At 51.6% G+C, this 25,782-nt stretch overlaps 1 protein-coding gene across 1 annotated transcript; it reads left to right on the top strand.

Moving 5' to 3' along the window:
- The first annotated feature begins 4,122 nt into the window (after positions 1 to 4,122).
- On the top strand, positions 4,123 to 16,311 carry KRT72 (keratin 72). The gene is made up of 9 exons (XM_036096421.2): positions 4,123 to 5,023; positions 6,599 to 6,813; positions 9,555 to 9,615; positions 9,984 to 10,079; positions 10,735 to 10,899; positions 11,528 to 11,653; positions 14,087 to 14,307; positions 14,927 to 14,961; positions 15,722 to 16,311. The coding sequence occupies exons 1-9, from the start codon at positions 4,550 to 4,552 to the stop codon at positions 15,913 to 15,915; spliced, it is 1,587 nt and encodes a 528-aa protein (XP_035952314.1). The 5' UTR covers positions 4,123 to 4,549; the 3' UTR covers positions 15,916 to 16,311.
- The last annotated feature ends 9,471 nt before the right edge of the window (positions 16,312 to 25,782 follow it).

The following is a 25,782-nucleotide window of genomic DNA, read 5'->3' as shown; positions in this document are numbered from 1 at the left end:
TAATCACCTGTGGATTATTGTTAGGCCAAAATGAGGTGACACAAACACGTCTTGTACAATTCCTGGCACAAAGTTCATACTTAATAAATGTCAGTGGAAACAGAATCTTGTCCTCAAATCTCTTTGCTTCAAAAACTTGACTAAATCTGTTCACTTAAAAGAGGTGTTTAGTGCTGGTAAAGCAATTCAGACGCTCCAAACTTTAAGGACACCATCTCATAAACTATTTGCCAGTTTATTTATTGCCCAAAGGAGAATTGGCTGGCAGAATAACTAGTCTCAGGGAATACACTCTCAGGGCCAGTAAAGAAATTGTGGTCAGGTCGCTGAATACTTACTGAATATCTAGCATGTGTCTGGCATGCGTTAGTGTTTGGCATACAGGGATATGCAAACCTGGTTCATGACCAGTTGGTTATGCATCTGACTCTTGATCTCAGCTCAGGTCTTGATCTCAGGGTCTTGATCTCAAGGTCGTAAGTTCAAGCCCCGAGTTGGGCTCCATGCTGGGTGTGGAGCCTATTTAAAAAAATAATCTGCTATGGAGCTGGGATTTTATGCTGTAGTGTTCAGGGGAGAAGCCAACACCTTGGGTGTCAGATGGACCCAGGCTGGAGTCCTCCTCTGCCACTCACTAACTTCTTGACTTAAGCAAAATACTTCTGCTCCATGAGCCTCAGATTCTTCATCTGTAAAAAGTTAATAATAGAAGTTCCTGCATAAAGTTGTCATGAGAATTAAATTTAACAAAAGAATGCATGCGAATTATTTAATTCAGTACCTGCTGCGTAGTATGTGCTCAAGCTAGTTGCTATTATATCATTGTTACTATTAACTCTCTTAGTATTACTACGATAGACTATTCTTTCAAAAAGCCTAAGTGAGACGTGAAATAGAGAAGGTTTAATAGCCATCAGATTATTTGATGAACAGGAACTCAAGAGAAAAAGCATTGGCTATTAAGAGATATTTCTACCATCCGACTTCTGTGCTTGGATCTGGAATATTAACACTGACGGCCTCAAAGGACAAACCCTGAAGTCTGAGTGGCTTAACTTAACACAACAGAGGTTCACTTCTCACTCACAGTCCACGGCAGATCTGGGCAGCTCCCCCACGTGGCTCTCCCAGCGGGTGTCTCACAGACCTACGTGCTTCTGGCTCGTAGCCCTGCCACACGGGACACATGGCCTCCAAGGTTACTGGGACGGGGGAAAAGAGAGATGAAGGAGACACATGGGCTGCTAACTGCCTCATCCCAGAAGGGACACACGTCAATGCCACTCACATTTAACTGGCCGACATGGCCCCAAGTCCCAACCAATCCCCAGAGGAGGTTGGGAAATAAGAAGGAGAGTGAGGATACTTGATAGGCACTGGAAGTCTCTGGCACAACCTTCCTCAGTGTAGATCCCCAGCATCGGTCACCAGCCCAAGAATTCTTTCCCCTGAGCAGTGCTGGGATGGATGGTGCTGGCAAGGTGCATCAGGCCGAGCCAACAACCTGCCTTTGGCTTTGACAATGTAATGCTGGCACACTGCCATAAGCCAGATCTGGCCGTACACCATACTAATTATATTTTGTTCGCCTTCGTGTTTTTAAGGAGATACTGTAAATCTGTTTGGATTTGGGAAATGTTAGTCTATCTAATGGCAAAATAGAAAGAACTCGTTCTGTGTCTCTTAAAACACATTCCTTGAAACCCTGGTTCCTATAAGATATTTGGCGAAAAAGAGGGCTCTATGGTCAAACAAAGGTTTGGGAAACCCTGGATTTTTTTTTTTTTTTGACAAGAACAACACTTTATTTCTGATTCTAGAATCAGCCTACCTCCCCTTTCTTCTCTAGTTGTTTTTTAAATAACTCACCTATACACTTGATCTTAGCCAAAAGGCCGAGAAGTGATAAAATAACTCACCTATAAAAACACTATATGCTCATATGAGAAAATTCAGAAATATTAAAAAGTAGAAAAAAAAACCCTTATTTTTTAATGATCTCACTCCCCAGTCACTGTCTTTGGAAAGCACTGAGTTTTGTAGCATCCTTTGGTGCAGCTTTCCTAAGTGATCCAAAAGTGATGGATTTAAAAAGTCCTGCAGTACGAGGCCTGCTTCATCTTTTTTTTTTTAACCCAACAGGGAATCCATCCCCACACTTTTTTCCTACACGATACCTATTAATCTCCTAAGAAGCAGTGTTCCAGGGCAAATGAGAGCCAGTTTCAGCACAACATGTTCGCAAATCCTTGCTTAGAGGAGCCATCCGTCCATCCTTTGTTGTTGAGTTCTGGTTTCAAAGGGTGATGTTTGTAGCTTTGTCTCCTAATCCAGGGGTTGCTTTCACCCAGAACTAATGGCAGAGGTAGTCACGGAGCCCAAGATGACACAGTAAGCTGCTGTCAGAGGCAGTTGCCAGGAGAAGCCCTCCTCCCAGGCCTCAGCCACCTTTTGATCTGCCCACATCCCCACACATCCGATGCCTCTGAAACCTGGACGTGCCACTTTGGTCTCTCCATAATCTGTAAGAAAGGTGAGCCTGGCGGCTCAGGAATTCCTGATTCATCCAGCCAGTCAACCCCTCACAGGAAGATAAGAAAAGGTCATCCTCCCTGTTCTCTGACCCTGGGTAGAAGTGGCTTGGTTCCAGAGGCAAATTCTTAAGAAGTTCCCAGAAAAAAGGAGACTTCAAAGGCTCTCTTTGAAAGGCAATCCTACATAAGTTTCTCCTGTTTCAATTTAAATACTTCCCCACTTTTCTCTTCTCAATGACCAGAGTTAATAAACTCTCTCTCGTGCTTGTGGAAAAAAAAAAAACGGGCTAAATTTATGGGGCGTAGGAAGCAACCTCATGAAATAATGGGAAGCATAACCTTGAGCTTCTTGAGGGGCCCGCAGGTCACCCAGCTTCACTGACATTGCCTCTCCCCTCTCCAGAGGGAATAGACCACAGTGTCTCCCCTGAAGCAGCATAGAGAGCCCACCCTCCTTCCCACCCAGGACATTCCAGACTCTTCTATCTGTTCATCTGTGGCTGGTGCCATCTCTATCACTCACCAATGCCCCTACAGCCTCGTTCCCTGTGGGGTAAACACCTTGGCTGTTATTATGCTCTGTGATTGGTTCCAGCAGAGACTGTGTCACTCAATTACCCCCAGGTGCCATCTGGCCACCCCAGGAGGGCTCCAAGGGGAGCCCAGGCCCCAGGGTATAACTGAGGGATAGCGATGAGCCTCGTCCTAAGCACCAGTCTGTTTCACACTCATCCTGAATGTCCCTGGTGCCGAGGCTGGGGCTGAGCAGGGGAGGGAAGGGTTAACCCAGGCACCTATTAATCTGTTGGTGGAAATGGGACACACACCCAGGACTCAGACAGACTGAGAAATAAGAGTGATGAAACAGAATGCTGCCTGCGTACCAGAAGAGCAGTATGGGATGGAGCTCTTCTGACAGAAGAGGAGAATTAAAGCAACTTAAGTTGGAAAAGGAAATTGGGTTAGATTGGAAAAGATACTCCTGAGCTTATTTGGAATGAAGTTTGAGACTCTAGTTCTTGATTTTTCAGATTGGAGGCGTCTTCCTTGGGCCTTCTCAACTTGTTCTTAATACTCAGTCACATTTTGATCCAGAATCAGAAATGCCAGAGTAGCAAATGTCCTGATCAGGGGTTCCTTGGAATGGATGAATGATCCTCTTCTGCAATTAAAGAAAAAGAAAAAGAAAAAAACTCAAACCTCATGAAAGACCATCTTCCTATACCATCTCCTCAGGCCCCCTTCCCTTCTTCCCAGTTAGTATCTCCCTCACTTTTATTCCAGAAATGTTTTTCTGGAGAACTCCTTTAGCTCTGGCCCAAAGAACCCCTGCCCACCCCCATCGCCCCCGCCCCCGCTCTCACTGGCCTTAACTCAGTCACTGTGTCTGGTCTTCCTCAACAGATTGAGAATTCCTTGCAGATAGGCCAGAAGTCTCTACCCTCTGGGACTTCCTTCCAGTACTCAGGACAGAGCGGTCCTCATCCAGAAGTCTGGGGAAGCAGCAGCCGACAGGCTAAAGATGATTCTCTGGAATATTTTTGATCCCGTTCCTGTCTTTCTGAAACAGAACTGGCCTGGACATCTACTCCCTTGTACCACACCCCTCCACCTCATCGGGGTGTCTCCCCCTACCCCCAGCCGGACCCACTGGAAGCTCTACCACAGATCTTGGCCCTGATAACCCCAGTAATTGGAGGGCAGCAAGTGGAGATAAGGTAGCCAAATTATTATAATGCAGGAGGTAAGCAAAGCAAATGCAGGTTTCAGGGCCATTTTATAGGGGATTCATGGGGCGTTCAGGGTGGGACAGACAAAAATCTCAGGGAGGGGTGGTAATTTCCTAAACGGAGAACCCGAGAGGCCCCGTGTGGCTAATAGATGTGCGCGACCTACAAATTAGGCTGCCCGCAGCCGGCTATTTAAGGGGTTAGGGGCGTCGAGGCAGGCCAGCAGAGCCGCCCTCTGCGCCCCCGTCCCGCCTCCGGTCGCGCCCCGCAGCCCGTCCCCGCAGCATGAGCCGCCAGCTGCACCACCGCCCCGCCGGCGAGCGCCCGGGCTTCAGCGGCTGCTCGGCCGTCGTCTCGGGCCGGGTCAGCGCCAGCTCCGCCTCGTTCCGGGCCGGCGTCAAGGGCACGGCCGCCTTCGGCAGCAGGAGCCTCTTCAGCCTGGGGGGCGGCCGGCGCCTGGCCCTGTGCGCCGCGGCCGGGCGGGGCGGCGCCTACGCGCTGGGCCGCTGCTCGGGCTCGTCCGGCGGCGGCGGCGGCGGCCGGCTGGGCGGCTTCGTGGGCACCGTCTTCGGCAGCGCCGGGCTGGGGCCCGCGTGTCCGTCCGTGTGCCCGCCCGGCGGCATCCCTCAGGTCACCGTCAACAAGAGCCTCCTGGCCCCCCTCAATGTGGAGCTGGACCCCGAGATCCAGAAGGTGCGCGCCCAGGAGTGGGAGCAGATCAAGGCGCTGAACAACAGATTCGCCTCCTTCATCGACAAGGTGGGTCCTCAGGCATCCGTTTGGCCCCGCATGGGCCAGGGTGCCCAGGGGCACTCGATCTGCCACTGACAGCCACGCGAAAACTTGGGCGAGCTGGTTACCTTTTCTGAGCTTCCCTTTGCTCATCTGTAAAATGGGCACAACAGTGGCTTTTACCCCACATGAGTATGGGAGGATGAATTGGATGTTTATAAAGGGCTGGAACAGTGCTTCAGTTTTCCCTTTGGGGACAAGGCCCTGGGCTGGAAGGGGGTGCTCCAGAGGGAGGAGACATGTGGAATGGCCCTCTGAGAGTTCTCAATAGCAGACAAGGAGATGGGGACACATATCCAGGACAGGAGCACCAGAGGGACACTGACCTGGGAGTATCACAAGACATGATGCTTGGTGAAGGGGAAGGACTTAAAAGGTAGGAAGTGGGCTGGGGGTAGAAGCCAGGAAGGTTTCTAGAGGAGATGAGAGAAAAGGACCAGAAAATTGAAGGGTGGGGCTGAGGAGAGAAGATTGAGAAGGAGGGCCTGTCGAGTTACGCGTGTGCGTTTTGTGTGTGTCTGTGGGGAGAGGGACAAGCAGGGGCTAAAAGGGAAGATGTCCCTGGTGACTCAGAGGCAGTGACCCAGAAGGATGGAGAGGAGAGAAGGAATAGACTTCTGTGTCCAAGCCGGGGCAGAAGATCTGGACCCATGAGTCACAGGGGACATAACCCGGATGATAGCTGACATTACTCAGTGCCTGGTGCTGTCCTAAGGGGTTCTCATATATCAACACATGACCCACGATTCTGTTATCCTTCTGCCTTGCAGATGAGGAAACCAAGACAGAGGGAGGCTAAGAAACATGCCCCCAAGTTGATAAACAGCAACAGCAGACTGGGTGCCTTACCCCTGTGCTCGGGAAGAGGAAGGGAGGTAGTTGGAGGCGAGGGGGCAGGAGTGGAAGAAACAGAGTTGCTATCCCAGGAGACAGGGCTCATTTTCCTCTTCAGAATCTCTTCTTCCCCCTCATGTTTCCTTCTCTCCCTCAAGCCAGAGAAAAGGAAGAAGAGGAAGGCTAGTGTGTAGCAGAGGCTTGAAGTTTTTGAGTCCAAACGTGTGAGACCTTTGGTCAAGTATGCAGGAACCTTGTAAAGATGTGATAACCAACCCACTTTGAAATGAAAACCAAACCAACCAACCAAGAGCAATTGAGGTTGCACATAAGAGAGGACAGGTTAACCACCAGAGTGACTTTCCATGCCATCCCCCCATCACTGTTTCTCCCTTGCTTCCCATCTTCCTTCACTCTGAAAACACCTGCATTTACGGCAAAAGAAGCTACCTCCATCATGTGATAACTCACGGTGGCATTTACAGTGTTGCTTAAACCTACTTCTTTGATTTCTTTTAGACTGAATCTTATTTCTTGTCTTGGAGACCCAGATAGGCATGTCCCCCTGGCTGAATCCATTCTCTGATGAGGCTTGCTGTTTCCTGCCTCCCACTGTAGGATGACTGTGTCTGATTTTTGGGGCCCACTCCCCACTGTTGAGAGGCAACAGCATGGGGATTCTGGGCTATGACCACCTTCGGGTCCCAGGTGCGGTTCCTGGAGCAGCAGAACCAGGTGCTGGAGACCAAGTGGAACCTGCTACAGCAGCTGGACCTGAACAACTGCAGGAAGAACCTGGAGCCCATTTACAAGGGCTACATCAGCAACCTGCAGAAGCAGCTGGAGACACAGACAGGCGACAGGGTGAGGCTGGACTCAGAGCTGAGGAACATGCAGGATTTGGTGGAGGACTATAAGAAGAGGTGAGTGGAGAGGCAGAGAATCTGCCACTGGAGGGTCTTGATTACAGATGAGGTTTTGATTTAGAGTCAGCATTTTTGCCTTTTTCCATCCTTTGCTGATAACATTTGTTATTTCTTTTTCCATAGGGGAGGGAGGGAGATCCAGACAGGTTGAGACTTAGGAAGAGAAAAGATCTATCCAGAGTGGTGCCCTGAATTGTCTAGGAAAAGGTGTGCCCAACTTTTAACATTGGAAATGGAGAAATGGGGACAGGAGAGTTGTCTCAAAACCAGATAGACAACACAGATGGCTTTGTAGCTCCTCCTGCGTGAAGTCTTCCATGGGAGTACCTAGAACATGAGCCATGACACCAATCCCAGAACAAATCCTAAAGCTAAGCAAATAAGAGTTTTAACAATGTTTTTCATGTTGAGGTATATCTGTGCTGCTGAATCCCACCATTAAAGAGAATGATTGAAAATGTACTTGGAACCAGAAATAATTTCTCCCCAGTTTGAGCCAGTGAGGAGAGTATGACACATCCTGGCTCAGTGTGATCTGATATTTTGGAAGTTTGCTTCCAGGTGCCAGGATTTCTAGGGAAAGATAACTTCTTCCACAATTCAAGGGGGTAGAGAGATGGTCAGAGCTGAGCGATTTCTCTTGCTCCACGTTCAATCTGCCTGGCCATCCCTATTCTGAACTACCCCCAAGTGGAACTCTGCCCTGAGTCCTGCATGGAGTCCTGAGGGAGGAGTGGCATGGTCTCTGACCTCGGAAAGCACCCAGATTGTGGGGATAGGCTTGAAGACCACTTTCAGAGACCCCCCAGGAAGTGAAATGAATACAGTGTGAATTGAGATTGAGTGGCATTAAGATGGAAATTGCAGCCCAGTGGAGTTTTGAGCAGAATTCTAGGAAAAAAGGAAGGGTTTCCAGGCACAGCCCAGATGTCCAGGTCAGAGGCCTCCAAAGGCCGTGCTGCCTCTGGAAGGCCAGGTATTCTGGAATTACCACTCAGTTGAGTTGATGATGGGTGAGCCTCCTGATCCTCTGTGGACTTCGGTTTTAATATTTATAAAATTCAGATACTGACACCTGCCTTGCCGCCTAAAAGAGTTGTTGAGAGGGTAATGCTGATAGTAATGTATTAACAGCTCTTCAAAGAACCAAAGTGCTAGGCAAATCTAAGGCATTGTTTCCCTGATGTCATTGGGATCCTAGCTTTACTAGCTTTGTGACCTTGGAAAAGTCTTTGCCTCACTTATAAAATTGAGAGATGATAATGATAGAATCTACTTGATAGGGTTGCTGTGGGATGAAATGAAATAAGGAAATGAATTAGGAACTGTTATAAAATCCACCTAGCAGCAAACTAGAGGTGACATCTTGTACAATAGGTTATTGGAAGCATTCAAGATTAAAGTGATATAGATTTGATATAATTAATACATCTATGTTCTAAGATAAAAATTAACATGCACTTTGTTATAGTTTAACTTTTAATTGTGCATAGTAATGTATTTTGTAAATCACGAGTTATTGATAAAGCCAATAGTACTAAAAATGCATTGTTTTTCTTTATAAATGTGTGTGTATGTGTATGCTCTGGTGTTTGGTCTCTAGAAGTAAATGATGAAAAATTATGACACATGAATGTCATTAATTTGATAGCCATAATGACCAAACTTTTTCTGTGTGTTTTATGAAATAGAAAGGTAGGCTAAAAACTAGTCTGCAACTGGCATATGCTCTTATTTGTTAACAGGAGGAAGAAATATGTAATCCTTTCTGAGATAATTAGAGATAATGATAATTGTAATAGAAACAACTCTATCATAATATAATTTGATACAAGGAAGTATTCAATTATCTTTTAAATAACACACCTGGAGTCTGAGATAAATCATATCAACTGTTTTCTGTGTGTTCTATCCAGTGTAACTAACACAATCCGGCAGTCTCAGAAAGTGTTCCAGTCGCATTTTTAAAATAACCCACTTCACTAACCTGTACCGTCATCTGACAAGGCTTTTCTCCCCTTGGCAGCCAGTGGCATGCCTTAGGAAGCAGTAAGAAGCTGAAAAGGATAGCTCACGTTAAAGGATGCAGAAGAAAGCCATTTGCTAGCACTAATTATTTCTTTCCAGGGCTCTCTTTCATTTCTCAACACAAATGTCCTGTAATACATTCCTTGACAATAATAAGAGATGGAACAGTGAGGTCTGTAAGTGATCAACACTCCATCTCCTTAGTCTACAATGTATCTTCGTGAAGAACATCCCAGCCTTATCCAGACATCCTGTTTCTAAGACCTTGCTTCACCTGGAACAGAAATATATGTAAAAAACAAGTAGAACATACAACTTGAAGGTGGGGATAGTATTTGTTTGGTGCCTGGGAGGTTTTGCGCCCTGGGCTAATGCACTGTACTAATGTAGGTACTAATGTTGCTTTCACAAGGGAGGGGTGGTTGTGAAAGGGAGGAGGGATGTGGAAGCCCATCACAGGTGCATTCCCGGGCAGATGCATTGTAGGGTAGGTTACATGGGAACTAAGGAGCTGCACATTGATTCCTTTAAACCTATTCTTGTCAAGTCCCCTTTGGAAGGCTGTGCATGCCCCAGGGGTACCGGAATCCCAGGGTGTAGGCCACTGCCATGCAGCTCTTGGCACGGAGGTGCTCACTGACTGCTCAGTGAGCCTTTGCAGAACTGAATTATCCCAATGGCAACGCCACCTCCTCTTTTGCCGCACACAGGTACGAGGTGGAGATCAACAGACGCACAGCTGCTGAGAATGAGTTTGTGGTGCTCAAGAAGGTAAGAGGGGAGCAGGAAGGGCTGGAAGAAGCCTTGAGGGCTCCCTGAGTGCCTGACACCGCGATGTTGGTAGGCTGTAGGTCACTCAGTCCCTTGGGCAGGGGTTACTGGGGTTCTAATTTCCCAGCTCCTCTAAGTCCCCTTGCCTGGGATGCATGCTGCTCCCAGAATCGGCCAGCTTGGAATCCAGACATTCAGCACACTTTTGGCACGGCCTTTGCCCTGCCCGTTGGTTGGTTTGCTCTCAGCAAGCGGACCTCCCTGGGAAGCACAGGGTGAGGAGAGTGGTGAGAGTAGGGCACCCGAGGCTCCTTATGGCAGGGAGGGAGGGCAGGGGAAGGCAGCCAGCTCCTCTCCGGATCCCCCAGGATGTGGACGCTGCCTACATGAACAAGGTGGAGCTCCAGGCCAAGGTGGACTCCCTGACAGAGGAAATCAAATTCTTCAAGTGCCTCTATGAAGGGGTAAGGATTTCACTGAGCTCTCCTGTGTGGTCTGCTCCTCCTATGAGTGGCTTCTGGCCCTCAGCCTGCATGGATGGGTAGACCAAAGGTTGGCAGCTCCATGTGGGCTTTGAGGAGGCCATGATGGAGAAGGGTTGATTCCCGTCCTCCAGGGAGTCACAGTCTGGTAGGGAAAACAACCTGTGGATGAGAACAGAGGAAGGTATAGTGAATTCTGCCTGAGCTGCCGGGGAAGGTTCCTGGGGAAGGATGAGGAAGATCTTGGGGGGTGCTGAGAAGGGCCCAGGTGCAGCCTGAAGGAGCAGGATGAGCAGTCTGAGCTGGGTCACGTATGAGGGGCCTGGAGAAGGGAAGGGGGTCGGCGACTCCGGAAAGGCTCTGCAGGCCACCTGAGGAATTCAGACTTAATTCTACAGATGAGGGTGGCCGTTGCTGTCGAGCGTGGGGGAGGGATGGGAGCAGTCCTGAGTGCAGGACAGCGAGGACAGTCCCACGCTGGGGCGGAAAGCCCAATGCATTCACCTCACTCCCGGCAGGCGCTTGTGGGCTCTGCTGAAGGTGGAGTTCAAACACCGCGGAAGGGCAGTGAGGGATTTGCCAGGGCTCCCCTTGTGGAGACCCTCTAACTGGCTCCACCTCCCTAACTGTTCTCCAGGAGATCGCCCAGATGCAGTCCCACATCAGCGACACCTCCGTCATCCTGTCCATGGACAACAACCGGGACCTGGACCTGGACAGCATCATCGATGAGGTCCGCACCCAGTACGAGGAGACCGCCCTGAAGAGCAAGGCCGAGGCCGAGGCGCTGTACCAGACCAAGGTGGGCTGCGTGCCAGGTGTGCGGAGGCCCAGTGACCTCAGCCGCCTCTCTCTCCTCGTGCATGCGTGCATGTGTGTGTGCTGTGTGTGCATGCGTGCGTGTGGATATGGGGGTAGCAGGCTGGGTTGAGACCTCCTTTGTCTTGGAGTTGGGCCTTGTGGAAATGCCTCCCTGGGGTGCTGGGAGGTCATCCATAGTCTTGGCGTGTGTTGGGGGCATATATGGGCTTAGCCCTTAGCCCTTAGCCCTAGCTCTTGCTGACAGCAGAGGCCACACCAGCCACAACACTGGGAAGACTCTGATACCGTTTCTGTGGGTAATCCATCCATCCATCTTGGCTTTTCTTCACATTTCCCGCTTTGTCAAAATGAGGACAGGAAATTCCAACTCCACCGAGGCTTTCACATTTGTGGGCCTGAGGATCCTGTTGAGCTGGGTCAGGGCCTTCCAGTCCAGAAGGAAAGGGTGGTCTTTCCCCCCCTTTCCCCTCCCTCTCTCCTCCCTGTGCCTTTGTTGCTCAGGCAATGAAAACAGCGTGTCAACCCCCTGCCCCCTCCCACATTCAACACCCTTAAGAGGTGAATTCCCAAATGTCCTGTGCTCTTCTCCTCTCATCCCCCAACCTCAGATCCAAGAGCTGCAGGTCACCGCGGGCCAGCATGGGGATGACCTCAAACTCACCAAGGCTGAGATCTCAGAGCTCAACCGCCTGATCCAGAGGATCCGCTCAGAGATAGGGAATGTGAAGAAGCAGGTGGGTTCCATGAAATGAGTCAGCTAGCAGGGTTTATTGAGCATCAGAGGTATGAGACTAAATATGGAACAAGAACAAGACACAGCCCCTCTTTAGGGCATGTATAATCCATGAGGAGAGAATAGCCTGAACCCACATAGAAGGACGAAACATTTCACCCACTGGGCAGCCTGCTCCCTAAGGAGTCCCGAGTGGCCAGAGCAGAATGAAGATCTCAGTGAAGGCTTCCTATAGGAGGTGGGGCGGGAAGGAGAGGGGGACGGATCCTGGTGAGGGAGCCAGCAGGAGCAGGGGGTCCAAGGTGGACACTGCATGGCGTGTGTACAGGGAGGAGACGCACCTACCCTAAGTGGAAGTTCCGTGATGACTGGGGTGGCAGGCGGCAGGACACCACCGTGTAGGACGGGCAGGTTAGGGTCACCTTCGAAGCGGGGCAGTGGATTAGACCCGATGCAGTAGGTTAAAAGGAGCCGTTTGGAGGTTTCACATGATGGATCCGTGCGGAGGAAGGAGAGCCCAGCCATGGAACTTAGAAGAGGGGAGGAGAGAGAGCCTCCTACCCTCGGCTTGGCCCAGGGCTCTGCTCTGTGTCTGTCCATCCCCATGGCTGTGCTGTGTGTGGTGGCCTGGCACTGAGCGACCCCATGACTCTGGGTGCACTATGGGTCACACTGGTGTTCTTGAAGCATACAAGCCCATGAGTTTCCCAGAGTCTGTGGAGGCTGGCACAAAGGCTCCGAGCTTCCTGGACAAGTCAAGTGGCCCTGTCGTCTCGTCCTCTTCTTCAGTGGCCCCTCCCCGCCCTGCACACACACATACACCATGTGCACATGCACACACATCCTCTCCTCTGTGCACCCGGCTCATGGTAGTGGAAAGAAAAAAAGACCACTTAAAAAGGAACTCATGGTGCTTTCATTTAATCAAGTTTTGCATAAATGAAAGAAAAACACAAGGTGTTTGAGGCCGCCCTCAGTATCTGATTATAATATTTATCTGATAAAATGCTACGTGTTCATGGTTGGGTGAGCTAATTACCAGAAGGTGACTTTGTGATCAGAATGCCACCAGGGAGGTCAGGGAAGATGTCCTCCATGGGGGCCAGTGGGGGTCACTCTCGATGCTTGGTCCCCATCACAGCTCCTCTTGAGGGCCCCAAGCCAAGGTGCTTTCCTGCCCTCTGGCCTTTCCACCAAAGAAGCTCATGGTTTCACCTGCAGACTCTCTTGGCATTCAGTGATCCCAGGATCCATGTGATAATTGTTTCCAAGGACGCCCCAATTTCATGCCTTTTCACCTCACGCCACATTCAAAAGACCCAGGAGTCTCCCCGGCTCACTCTGCACGACCTCGGTCATTTGAAAAGGAGCAGAGCACAGTTTGATAGAATTCAGGTCACAGAGTGTCTGGCCACCCACTGAATGATTAGAGCTCCACAGTCCCTAGGATGGGACATGGTCTTCCGTGACCAGACAGCTGGGTCCTAGGTGTTTCCGCGGAGACTGTGAGCCACTCACCCCAAACACTGTGGGTGTTTGCACGGCTAGGGGTCTGCCTGGCAGAGGGCGTGGCACCGGCTGGACAACAGTCTAGAATTCTATCTGGCCTCGGGATCAGCTGCTCTCCTTGGGGTGAAGCAAATTTCACTCCAGAGGAAGGGGACACACCAGAAAAGAGAAGCCAGATTTTAAGATCCACCAAGACCTTGGCCAAGTGATGGGAACACACGCCCAAGACTAAAAGACTCAAGAAGCCCCTGGCAGCTTCTCCTGGATGCGGCACAGAGCCCCATCTGCAGCTTGGTACTGCAAGTTGCCTTCCCACCTCACAGCAGGTGTCTGTAAGCGAGTGGGACCTGCTGTTCACAAAAGTATCTTTTGAAGGTGTTGCCCCGTAGCATGATTCTCTGTGGAATTTTGGAGGCCAGACTCCGTGTGGCAGGTTTATTGGACAGAAATTTTCTTAATAGGAACTTTATTAGTACTCTCCTCCTTTCTCTCTCTCTCTCTTTTTTGGTTTTTGTTTTGTGTACGATTTACAGGATCTCTTAAGACAACCTCTACACTGTGGGGCATAATTAAGCCAGTCACCCCAAGACTTTTTGGGGGTGGCATTAGAATCTTGCAGCAAGTGTTACAGACCAGGAGGGAGAGGACAGGGGCCACATGCCCAGGAGGCTCCCCTTCTCGGTGCCTTTCCTCCTCTCTCCCAAGGGAGGGAAACGCCATCTACATGTGCCCATGCATGAGCGGAGGTGAACCGTGCCTGGAGTTAGAAGAAGGACAGATTCATCGCTAGTGATGTCCAGAGGTGGAGAAACTAGGAGGACCTCAAAGCATTTACCATCAGGCAGGACCAAATGAGAGGAGGTAGTCTGAGCAGGATCTCAGAACTGTGTTCTGACTCAAAGCACTGAATGCATTTGCCCCTTAGTGCTCCAACCTGGAGACAGCCATTGCCGATGCTGAGCAGCGGGGCGACTGTGCCCTGAAGGACGCCCGGGCCAAGCAGGACGAGCTGGAGGCCGCCCTGCACCAGGCCAAGGAAGAGCTGGCCTGGATGCTGCGCGAGTACCAGGAGCTCATGAGCACGAAGCTGGCCCTGGACATGGAGATCGCCACCTACCGCAAGCTGCTGGAGGGCGAGGAGTGCAGGTTCGGGGCCAGATTATCTTTTATCTGAAGCAGTTATCTCTCTGCTTTAGTAGGAAGACTGAAGGCAACCAGTTTGGTTCTGTTCAGGTCCTACTGGGTAAAACCTTACAGGGAATGGGTTTGACATAGTGCAATAGGAAAGACCAAAGTTAGACTGCAAGAAGGACTGAGTTGTAAAAATCCCAAAGAGGAGGTGGGAGAGGAAATATTGACATCAGCAGCTTTTGAGAAACAGAGCCTCCCTGGCCCTTTGTGCTGCATGCTTAAGGGTGTGAGGCGGGGAGGGGCAAGATGGCTTCCAGGAGTCAGCTAAGTGCCAGGTCACTCTGGCAAAGCCTGGGACCCGGCGAGCAGGTGAACTTGTTCGTCTTAATTGTGTGAGACCACTGGCATGACTGAGGTGAGCAGGGCCACGATGACCCCATCCACCAGATCACCCGGAGCCACTCTGAGGGATGGAGAAGTGAGCCTTCCCAGCAGAGGTCCCGCTGGGGTGTGTGGGAGGAAGGGAGGCTGGGATGGGGTGCAGTGTGCGTTCTGAGGGGCACCTCTGTGAGCCCCCGGAGAGATGCAGTGCTGCATTACAGAGCGTTTACCTGCTTTTCCTCTCTCTTTCCAGGATGTCTGGTGAACATCCCAGTTCCGTGAGCATCTGTAAGTACCTGCAGGCCTGGGTTCTGTGCGTGGTCACCTACCAGAAGTCTGAGCTTCCAATTCCATGACACTAGAGAGGGTTCAGGAGAGACTTAAGGGCAGCAAGAGGGGGCTGGTTTTAGTCACCGATGAGAAGCAGTGATGGGAGAAAAATAGTACCATGAAATACCAATGTACAGCCTATAGAAAGATCAAAGGATACCCAACAGTGTATAATCCAAAAACCTCTTGTAAGAATGAGGCTTACTGGCCATGTTGTATTTCTCTTGAGGCCAGACCAAAACTAAGGCTCCAGCTTGCAGTAAGAGGGACGGGGGGTGGGGGGTCGGAGGGACTGAGGGCGGGGCGGTGGAAGCGGCTTTAACAGACCTTCTGCAGATTGAAAAGCTGGAGATGGTGCAGGTGCAAGCGACGTGCTGCTCCAGGAGAGGGGGGGCTCGGCCTGCAGCCCCTTCCGTGGGGCCGGCGCCAGGGGCCTCCGTGAAGGGCCTTTGGTCATGTGGCCCATCCTGTGGGGGAAGTTCACGGACAGAGCCTGCTAAGGCTCCAAGTCTGATGCTGGTGGAGGGACACAGACTAACGGGAAAAGGTCAAATACACGGGGCCAAATCCTTGAGAAACGATCCGTGCTGCCGAGAACGTCCGAGGACACTGGAAGTACCCAGCGAGGGACTCTGTCCCCACCGGGGAGGGCCTCGAGGGAGTGGCCGGGATGCCCCAGGAAGGCCTGCAGCCCCGCGTCGTCTCTCGCCCGCTGCAGCTATCATCAACAACACGGGCGCGGCGGCGGCAGCAGGGGCTGGCTTCAGCGTGGGCTTTGGCGCCTCGGGCAGTTACAGCTTCAAGCCTGTGGCCGTGGACGTCAAAACCAAAGGGAGCTGTGGCAGTGAGTTCGAGGATCCCCTGCCCAGGAGCTCAGGGGGCAGCCGTGCAGCCAGGAAGGCCTCGAGGTGAAGGGCTGGCAGGGCGGGCGGTTGGCTCTGTGAGCAGAAAGCTGCAGGGCCCAGCTGCTCTCCCTGCACCCCGCCCCTGCCCTGCCCCGCCCCGTCCAGACCAGGAAGCCCTTCCTCTGTGGCCACGATGCCCGCACCATCCCCTCGCCCTGTGGTCCTAGGTGGTGCCCGCTGTGAGGTGGGAAGTCCAGTCGGGTGCTCCCGGTGACCTCCTCCTTGGCCGGTTTTCACTGGCTCACCACCCCCAGTGCAGAGGTTACACACCTACGTGGATGTCTCCCTGCGGCCAGGTGTGAACACCTCTGTCCCCATGCCGTTCTGGAGCCTTTGCGGCCCAGGGACTCTCTTTGTCCTCTGCTTTGGGTCATGTCCAGTTCTCTGCTTCTCCTGCAATAAACGCTCAGTGCCATGGGATTCTCAGTGTCGAATGTCTTGCCCGGGATGTCGGCATCCACAGTGCCCCTCTAACTTTTCTCCGTCTAATTCTTGCTTCCCTCTGGGTCTCTGGCTGGGCAGGAGTCTCTGCTGTCCGGTTCTGGCCCGGTAGGGACAGTTGAGATTTGTTACTGACATGCTTCTGGGCAGGCTCGGGGCTTCCCGGGCACTGGGCCACCAGTCCACACAGTGCGAGGTGGGCATTATCACGTTGCAGTGAGCAAGGAGCCCGGGCACACCGGGATGGGCAGGCATGGGAGCTTCGGGGTGTCTTCCCCCTTTGCTTCCCAGAAGTGCCCATGGCCCCACACTAAGTGCCTCTTATTTCCAGAGCAGTCAGTCCCTCTTTTTCCTTACCCTCCTCGCTCTCCTGCCAACCCACTTAAACCTCCTCCCCCACAGAGGCCCTGCTTTCTTCTTCCAGCCAATTCTTTTCCACCCCAAAGTCCGAGGCTTGCATGCATATCTGCTTCTGGATGCGTCCGAGTCTGCCGTGTGTGTAGTAGCCGTGGCCCGACCCAATCCAGGCACTAGGAATAGCGGAGTAAATGAACAGGCACAGGGGTTGTTCTCATAGAACGTACAGTCCATGGGCAGAGGGAAAATAAGCAACTAACGAAGATAATCCATAACCCGTGGTCAAGCGGCGATTCCTGCTCTGAAGAGAAATTACGGGAAGAAGGGTGCTCTCTGAGGTGCGCATGGGTTTTCGCAAGGGTGTTTGTGCTCTCAGAATCCATTCCCACAGTCGGCTTGAGCAAGGTGCTGAAGAGGAGAATCGTCAAGGGCGAGACCCTTCCAAGGATGAGCCTCATTCGAGGGGGGCATTCAAGGTGCCCGTGACACTTTCTCTTCCCGGGGCATCCCAAGCCTCATCCTCCAGTCTTTCTTCCAGCAGGCCAGGACTTTTCACGCCCAAGGACCTTTGCAAATAGGATTTTTCACTTGCAGGTGCCCAGGCCCCATTTACTGCAAGCCGGCTCATCCTTCGTGGCCCGGCTGAAAGGCCACCTCCCCTGCTCATGCTTTCTCTGGTCCCTCCAGGTGGACCCCAGCAAAGTCACTGAGCATTAAATGAAAGGAAACATTAGAGCTGGTGGCCTGACAGTTCTCCCCGTCCCCTCACTTTATAGGCCAGCAAGCAGAGGCCCGGATAGTTCACAGCCCCACACACCCGCGGCACCGGTCCCAAATCTGCGTTGCAATTGGTGCTTCATTTTCCTGGTGTCCAGGTAGCAGCACACACGTCTGTCCCCTCGTCTCACTGCCTCCCAACCCCTTGTCCCGGATCCCCAGTCTGGCTCACAGCACTCAATATACATCTGCTGCAAGAATGCATGGCTTAGTCTAGCCCACCTTGGCTGGGAAGAAGGAGCTAGGGGTATATACATGTGTCCTGATGACTTGGCTTGTGAGTGATGAAACACATTTGTGTTAATAAATTTGAGTTTTATATACATCCATGTATATGCCGTGTATATAAACTGGAACACTGGTTCTGGACACATGCTAAACTGGACCCTCAGATGACAGGCATAAGCCAGGACTGTCTCAGGCAAATGGCCCGCCTGCTAGCATACTGGCTGAGTGTCATATGCTTGGCCTCCAATCCTGGCTCTTCTAATGGCTAGTTGTGGCCTAGTGCAAGATCCTGCCCTTGCAAAATAGGATTGATACAAGCTGGCTCACGCACTGTTCTAGGCCACCGACTCTTCTGAGCACTTTATGCCTGGCAACTCAGTTCTTCCAGCAATCTGATGGTTATTATTGTTATAGGTGCAATTATAATAATGCACATCTCACTAATGAGAATATTGAGGCTCAGAGGGGTAAAATAAACCACCTGATGTCACCCAGTAAATGTCAGGGTTGGGAGCTGAACATCAGTCCAATTGCAGAGCCCATACTTCCAGACAGGACACCTCGTTACTGACAAGGTTCTCATTGTAGAGGAGTGTTGAGAATATGGAAAGGGAGAATGGGAGTACAGTTTATAGCAAATAGATATTAGTTGTTATTATTTTTTTATTTTTATTTTTTTAAGATTTTATTTGTTTATTTGACAGAGAGAGAGATAGTGAGAGCAGGAGCACAAGCAGGGGGAGTGGGAGAGGGAGAAGCAGGCTTCCTGCCGAGCAGGGAGCCCGCTGTGGGACTCGATCCCAGGACCCGGGGATCATGATCTGAGCCAAAGGCAGATGCTTAACGACTGAGCCACCCAGGCGCCTGATATTAGTTGTTATTATAATAATTATTATTAACTTCTGTTCAGGGGCCTTCTTTGCTGGCTGTGCATTGGTTCAGGACCCATCGATCCACAACAGGACTGTGCCCAGGGACCTGGCTGGGAGGGGCTGAGTGCAGGAAGGAGGGCACTGGGTCTTCTCACAGAAACCCATTCCCATGCAGTCACCAATTGCTAACTTCTAAGCAGGAGAAAGAACTCCGTGCTCGTGTAGCTTGTGCACACACTGCCCTCTGCCATCAGCCCGAGGTACTGCACCTCCCCTCCCCGTGGCCCTGGAGGAAAGACTTCCCTGCAGTGCAGAGGGTTTGGGATGATCTTGGACAGGCTCTGTGCCCACCGCAGGGCTGCCAGCTGGAGGAGATGCCGTTTCTCTCCCTAGCATGCCCAGGCTGGCTTCAGCTGCTGTGTTGCCCAGGCCCTGGCTTCTGTCCCCTCCCTCTCCTCTCTGACCTCTCCTCTCACAGGGGGTGGGGGATACGGGGGCTGCCACTGCCTGAACCTCCTCACCTCTACTCAGAGAACTTGGGTCTTTCAGACAGCTCTTCCTTAATGGGCACTGGAGAACCTTGGTGCTGATCCGGAGGTCCTGGGACTGAGACCCCCATCCGTCAGCAATACGCTCCCAAACCCCACCTGCACTGTGTGCAAACCTCTGCCTACTACAAGAGGGTCCCCTCTGAGATCTCTCTCTCTCTGTCTCGGTAGATGATACAGGCATGAAGGCACAGCCAAGGGGGAACAGAGGAAAGAAGGGATCTGAGCTAAGCACAAACAATCTGGGAAGGCTTCCAGGGGGAGGTGAAAAAGGCATGAATTGTTAGAGACAGGGAGCATCTTAAAGACCTTTTACATCACATTTGGCAGTGGCTCTGAAATTTCAGCTGCCCTTTGCTGGCTGTCTCCCATCTTTCTTCCAGTGCCTCCCCCACTTCTGCCACCTTCGGGATGACAACTGCTCGTAGGACAATCACTTTGCTTATGTGCCCTCCTTCAGTTCTTACATTCATATTTGGCAAATGCTGTCAGAACCACCAGAGACAATGAGAGCCTCTCCTCTCCTGTAAACCACTTTCCATGGCCTTGCCCCTCCCTGCCCCCTGGTGTGCATCCACACCACACCCCTGCGTAGCTGTGGTCCTTCTTAGAGGCTTATTGCTGGAATCCTTCCTTCTTGCTTCCAACTCATCCATCCATCTCCAGGAGGGCCTTCAGGGGGTCTAAATCCTTCTTGCTGAAACTCCAGACACAGCATCAAGTTCCAGATTAAAGCTGCTCCCAACTCATGACCTAAACCGTAGCACAGTGGATCTGGGCTAGAGGGGACTTTCCTGCAGGAAGTCACCCTGTGTGTAAGGACAAAATTTGCAGTTGGCCAGTTGAGAATTTGTTTCTTTTGCTACTTATCACTGTGACCTGCGCAACTCAGTTTTCCTGCTCCTTTGTTTTCTCATTCATAGAGTGGGAAAAATAAGAGTATTTACCTCGCAGAATTGGTGTGAGGATGAAGTGAGTCAAAATGTACCAAGCAAGCCCCCAGTGAGTGAGCACTTCATGTTTACACCTGAGGCGCGGCTGCCAGGCTAGCTTCCCGCTGGATTCCAATCCCAGGCCAGCAGTCCTTCCCCATCTCATTCCCCTTGGCCCTCCCAGCCCACATCCATTTCTAGAAGGTTCTCTCTCCCATGGCTGCTGGTCCCGCTCAACTCTCTCCTTGGCCTCGGTTACGACGTGCAGCCCCGACTCAATCCATACTGCCCAGCTGTTCCTTTTCCCGAATTGGGGGCCAGTGTGCTCCAATCTCCTGTGTTTACTGGCTTCCACATCCAGACTGCTTGGGTCCACATCCAGACAGTGTGTGCCACTGTCCCCCACTCTCTGATCTGCAGGCTCATTTCACAACCAGCCTTGTGAACCCACAGCTGCGTGTCATACCTAGTAGCCTGGCCATAAAGTCTCACGTGCCTCATGGGGGCCCGTGACCCTGGAGAGATGGGGACTTGGTCTCCAGACCTCCTGCTCTAGAAGGGAGGGTTGACAGCATCTTACGAAGGGGCTCCACTTGGGTCTCAGCTGTGACTAGAGCCCGGACCCCAACCTCAGGTGCTAACGCTGGGCATCACCTAAGCCCCACCTGCCTGAGCCTCTATGTCCCTGGCAGGCTGGCGTCTTGGAGGGTGGGGCTTAGGGCCCGAGGGCACGGTAGCCAGCAGGTAACTCGCCCCTTCCACTCAGGCTGGGGCTGGATGGAAGTGCCTTTCCTGGAACGGTGGAGGGCTCAGTTCAAGCCCCTGCTTGCAGCCTCTTCCTGCACACTGTCTATGCCTTGGCCCCCTGCCCTCAGGACCCACCCATTCCTCTCTACTGACCCAATCTTTTCCAGCTTCCTTTTCCTAAAACACCCACTTCTTATTTCTTGTATTTCTTTCTGAACATCCCACTTTTACACTTTTCCTCCCACCTCCTACCTTGCCTGTGGTCACCCAGGCCCCTTAGTGCTTTGGTCCTGCCTGGATTCTTCTCCCCTTCTCCTGTCCCTTTCCCAACTCCCTTCCCCAGGACCTTGCAGGCTCAGCTATGATGTGGACACAGGGAAGGGGGATGGCCATCCCCCCCACACCTGAGGCAGGTGCTGCCCCCAGGCCCAGCCCACCACTCCTGATGGGGGTGGGGATGGGCTCCCCCTCCTCCCCGTTTGGACAGGGCTGCACCGTGCTCCGATGGGAGATAGAGAGCGTGTCATTAGTGATGACTGGCTTAATTACAGCCCACCACACAGCCCGGCTTGTTTGCTTTGGAAATGGGCAAAGGAAGAGGCACATCAAGCACCCAGCTTCACAGTCATGATCAAAAGATTAAGGCATTTCACTTCCCCGCCCCCGGCCTCTCCATTGTCTTTCAAAAAAAAAAAAAAAAAACAGAGAATCAGGCAATAAGGGGGGCCAGGAAATACTTTCTAAACTTCTTCCAGAAGGGGCTGGGGTGGAGGGGTCTGAGGTAAGGAGATGGAAGTAGTACAGGAATGGGGGCCTGGTGGTATTTTGAAACAAGCAGATGGAAGAAAATGTGTCCTTCCCAGAGCAAGACTGCACTTGTCTGCACATACCTCTGTGCACTGGCGCCGAGAGGAAAGTTCCTTGGGATGACTAGGTAGGTGGTGGGGTGGAGCTGTCGAGAGTTCAGAGAGCTTTCCTTTCTAAAAAGAGGGGAAACAAGCTACGGAGTACTTGATCTACACTAAAGGGCTAGGGGTCTGTCCAGCTACCGAAGCCTTAGGGGCCAGAGCACAGGGAGAAAGAAAGCGACAAGAGTGGAGGAGTTCAGTGAGACACGGCTCCGGGATGTACTGAAGGCAAAAGGATCCTCAGGCTGCGAACATTGGACACCAGTCTTCAGGTCCCTAAGTCAGAGGGAAGTAGGGCAGGACAGAGTTCCCAGGGAACAGAGCCCAGAGTGGACAGAGGTGGGAGCTGAGATACCACCCCCTTCCCCCAGGGGCTCAGAGAGGAAGAGACCCAGGTCACTGGAAGATAGACAAAGTTTAGCCAGCCCTGGAGGAGCAAGGGAGAACTCACAGGGGAGCCAGGACACGCCGATGACCCTCCCCTTGGAAGGAGGGGGACTTCTGGCCACAGGCTCCAACTCACCTATAAAACATGAGCCCATCCTTGAGATTCAGGCAAGCCACGCCTTGCTGTCCTGAGGGCCGTGAGGGTTGTGCCCAGCACTAGGGCCTGGTGAGGGGGCAAATGGGGTTGGAATCCAGCTGTGCACCCAGGTGAGGGGCTGCATCTGCCCAGAGGAAGGGGTGCCTGGAAGGTTAAACCGCTCTGATGCTTTCCTCTTGAAGAAGGAAGGCTGAGTCATGCCATTGCTGAGCTGCAGATGCTAGATGCTAGAGGAGTGGACGCAGGGAAGACCCTTGACTCAGAGAGGGGTGTTTGTGGAGAGATACCGAGGAGTGCCTATAGAAAGTTCTATGAGACTAGCAGTGGTAAGCGAACCACCACCAGGTTTCAGGTCATTAAACATCCTCTGTTAAGTTTCAGTGAATAGAAGCTTACTACCCAATGTCTTCTATACTAATGTGGCACCAAGAAATAGGAGTTTGACCATGGTGATGGTCTGTGTGGGATTTCACTCCGCACAGCACCTTGTAACAGAGCAAGCATTTAATAAGTGAGTGTGGAATAGAATTTAAACTGATGCCATCCAGCTCCCTGTTCCCTTACTAATCTGGGGGAATTCATACTAACACGTGTGTGGAGGTGGGCTGGGGAGGGGGTCTAGCAGAGATAGAGAGAGACCAGAGCATTGCTTGGGTATTGAAGTTTTACAGACTGGGGGAGATGTCACTTCAGTAACCCCTACAAACTACCAGAGAACTTGCTACTCTGTACAGTGTGATATGGAGGATGTTCGCATGGTCCACTGTCCAGGTGTTGCAGAGCTGTCCAGGTGGTAGAACTTAAGGGAAACCTCTCAGTCCCAGGCAAACAGGATAGTTGATCCCCCTACAAAATGGTCTTGAGCTACTCCCAATCATCCTGTCTGTGGTGCTCTGCCTCATGTTCTGGGCCCCTTCTCACTAACACAGAACTTTCTGCCTCACTCCTTCCACAGCACCTGCCCCTCTGCCTCCAGTCCTGCATCTAGAGCCCCAGATTGCCACAGCGGGCTGTGCCCCACCTCACAGGTGCATGTCCCATCTGCTGTCGGACTTGATGCTCTAGGATGCAGAGCATTTCATGTCAGGGAGGGGAAGGATGTCGGGAGCGGGTGTGGGGAGCATGGGAGAAAAGCAGATGAACTCTATTGTTTGAGCTAGCTGAATGTGGATGAGGGTGGAAGAACAGCCTCCTTTCAAACTGGTTCAGACAGGCTGAGAGTATTAGGTTTATGCACTGAGCTCACTTTCAAAGGGAAATCAGAGAATTCAGTTTCAAGTCCTTCCCATTTCTAAGGTGCTGTGGTTTGTCCCCAAGTCTTGTCACCCCAAAGTTAGCTCAAGGATCCTTCAGGTATCTTCTTCTCTCTATTAATGATCTTTATCTACAGAATGCTGCCTCCCTGGACTGTGTTGAGGGGTAGTCAAAAGGCCAATAGACTAGAGAAAAATGGCCTTCGGTATCCATTCTCAAACCAAGCACACATGACTTTGGTTATGTCCATTTGGGATTATTCAAGACCCTGCTCTGAATTTACCGCCAGTGTGGTGTGCCCTGCAGAGTGATGCTCTTACCCTCCAGGAGCATCCTTAGCCAAGATGGCAGGAGATTGTGGTGCTCACAGGCTCAGCTCCCTTGGGCCTCCCTGGGATACCTGTCTCCTTGACCTGATCTCATGCAACACAGAACCTGTTCATTAACCTAAAATGTGAAGTTTCTTCTCCTCTTTACCCTCACATGATTCTGCACTGTCTGCAGGGAGGAGGTGTCTCAACCTCCTCCACCATCTTTCTCTCATGCCCCTGTGCAGCCCAGCCTGCCTCCCAGTTCCTCACCCCACCCCAGAAATTCCCATGTATTTTATTCTGATTTTTTAAAATCAGAATTCCAGTAACTGCTTGTCTGAGTCACTCGATCCAGTGCAAGCATGTGGAGTGAAACCTACAATAAGAACAACAACAAAACAACTTTCACACGCTTATATTTTGTCTCCACTCCAATTTCAATTTCTTAAGGGAGGAGAGTGTCTTAGATGTTTCTCTCTCACTGTCCAGCATAGAGCAGTACACACAGTAGGCGCTCAGTTTTATAGCTGTTGAATGACTGATCTCTTCAGGCCTTGGGACACCCATTAGTCCAACGAACCCAAAGACTGGGGTGTGGAGTGTGGTGACTGATTAGAAGGTAGGTAGCCAACACAGCGAAGGTTGGGACTGCTGGAGACACCACGGGGTAGGCAGAGACAATGCCCTGCAGTTACGTCCTCTAGCGTCAGCTAGGAGGGGCACCTGTGCGTGGCCACCATGATGACACTTGTCCGGAAATCCCCCTCTGCCTGATCCTCTTCCTTCTGTGTCACAGTTACCACCACAACACCACCATCACCATGACACCACCATCACCATCATCACCATCACTGCCCCCCTTAATCCCCAGCCCCCAGCACGGAAAGCCCCGTGTTTTCACTCTAGCTGTCATCCTATCACACAACATGCTGTTTAGGAACATGACCTTGAGACCAGACACCCTCAAATTCCAGTCCCAGCTCTGATGAACTGGCTGAGTGACCTTGGGCAAGTTCTTTAACATCTCTAAGTCTCCAGTTCTTCACCTGTCAAGTGAAGTTAGTAGCATCAGGGTTGAAATAGAAATCCTTGTAGTCCTCAGCACGATGCCTGGCACATGCAATGTGAACAACGGATGTGAACTCTTTTTGTTATTACTTTCACGGTCACTACGGTGGGTACTGTCGCTGCCACCATCGCTGTTATTACAAGTAGTACGTCAGTCCCCACTGCCTGGGAGCAGCTGCTCCGAAGCAGCCCTTGCCATGAGTGCTGGGGTGGGGAGGGGGTACAAGCCCGGCCTTCTGGACGTTCCTAAAAACCCCCAATCAAAATTAGCCTGCTTTCCCCATCATACCTCCAAATCCTTCTTTCACAATGCTCTTCTGTCAGTCTGGAGCATGGGCCCCAGATTCAGTTCTTTATGTAGATTCCTCTCATTGGTCCTCAGCCTCCTTGGGGGCTGGGGCCATATGTTGGTCGAGGGACTTACACCGTTTGTTGATATGCACACACCAGCACTTGCAGTCTGGCTTAGAAAACCACAAGAAACCATTTAAATTATGCCCTCCCATGCTTTGAGGCTGGCCCCGCCAGGAAGGTGGGGAGACGGGGTTCCTAGAGAAGGAGCTCCCACTGCTGCCTTCTGGGATGCGAGAAGAACACCATGTGAAGGGAAGACCCTCTGAGGAGCATTCCTGGCTCCATCCTGCTGGCCAGCTCACCATCTCCACCCTCCTCCCCTGCAGTGGGAGCACTGGTCTACCACTCTGTAGCTGATCCAAATGGGTTGAGGCTGCTCAGTTTACTTAAAGGAAGTGGTCAGTGTCCTGCATTAGGGTAGCTACCAGATGCCTGTTTTTGAAGTTATTTTGTAACATTTCACCCTGCCAGGACTACCTGAGCTAATAAAAGGTTGCTCTCTTCTGTCCCCAACTTGAGTGACTTCCTGAAGT

This window comes from Halichoerus grypus, chromosome 6 (assembly GCF_964656455.1).
Source record: "Halichoerus grypus chromosome 6, mHalGry1.hap1.1, whole genome shotgun sequence".
Classification (NCBI taxonomy): Eukaryota; Metazoa; Chordata; class Mammalia; order Carnivora; family Phocidae; genus Halichoerus; species Halichoerus grypus.
The sequence above is the reverse complement of the archived record's forward strand: the minus strand, read 5'-3'. Positions and strand labels throughout refer to the sequence as shown.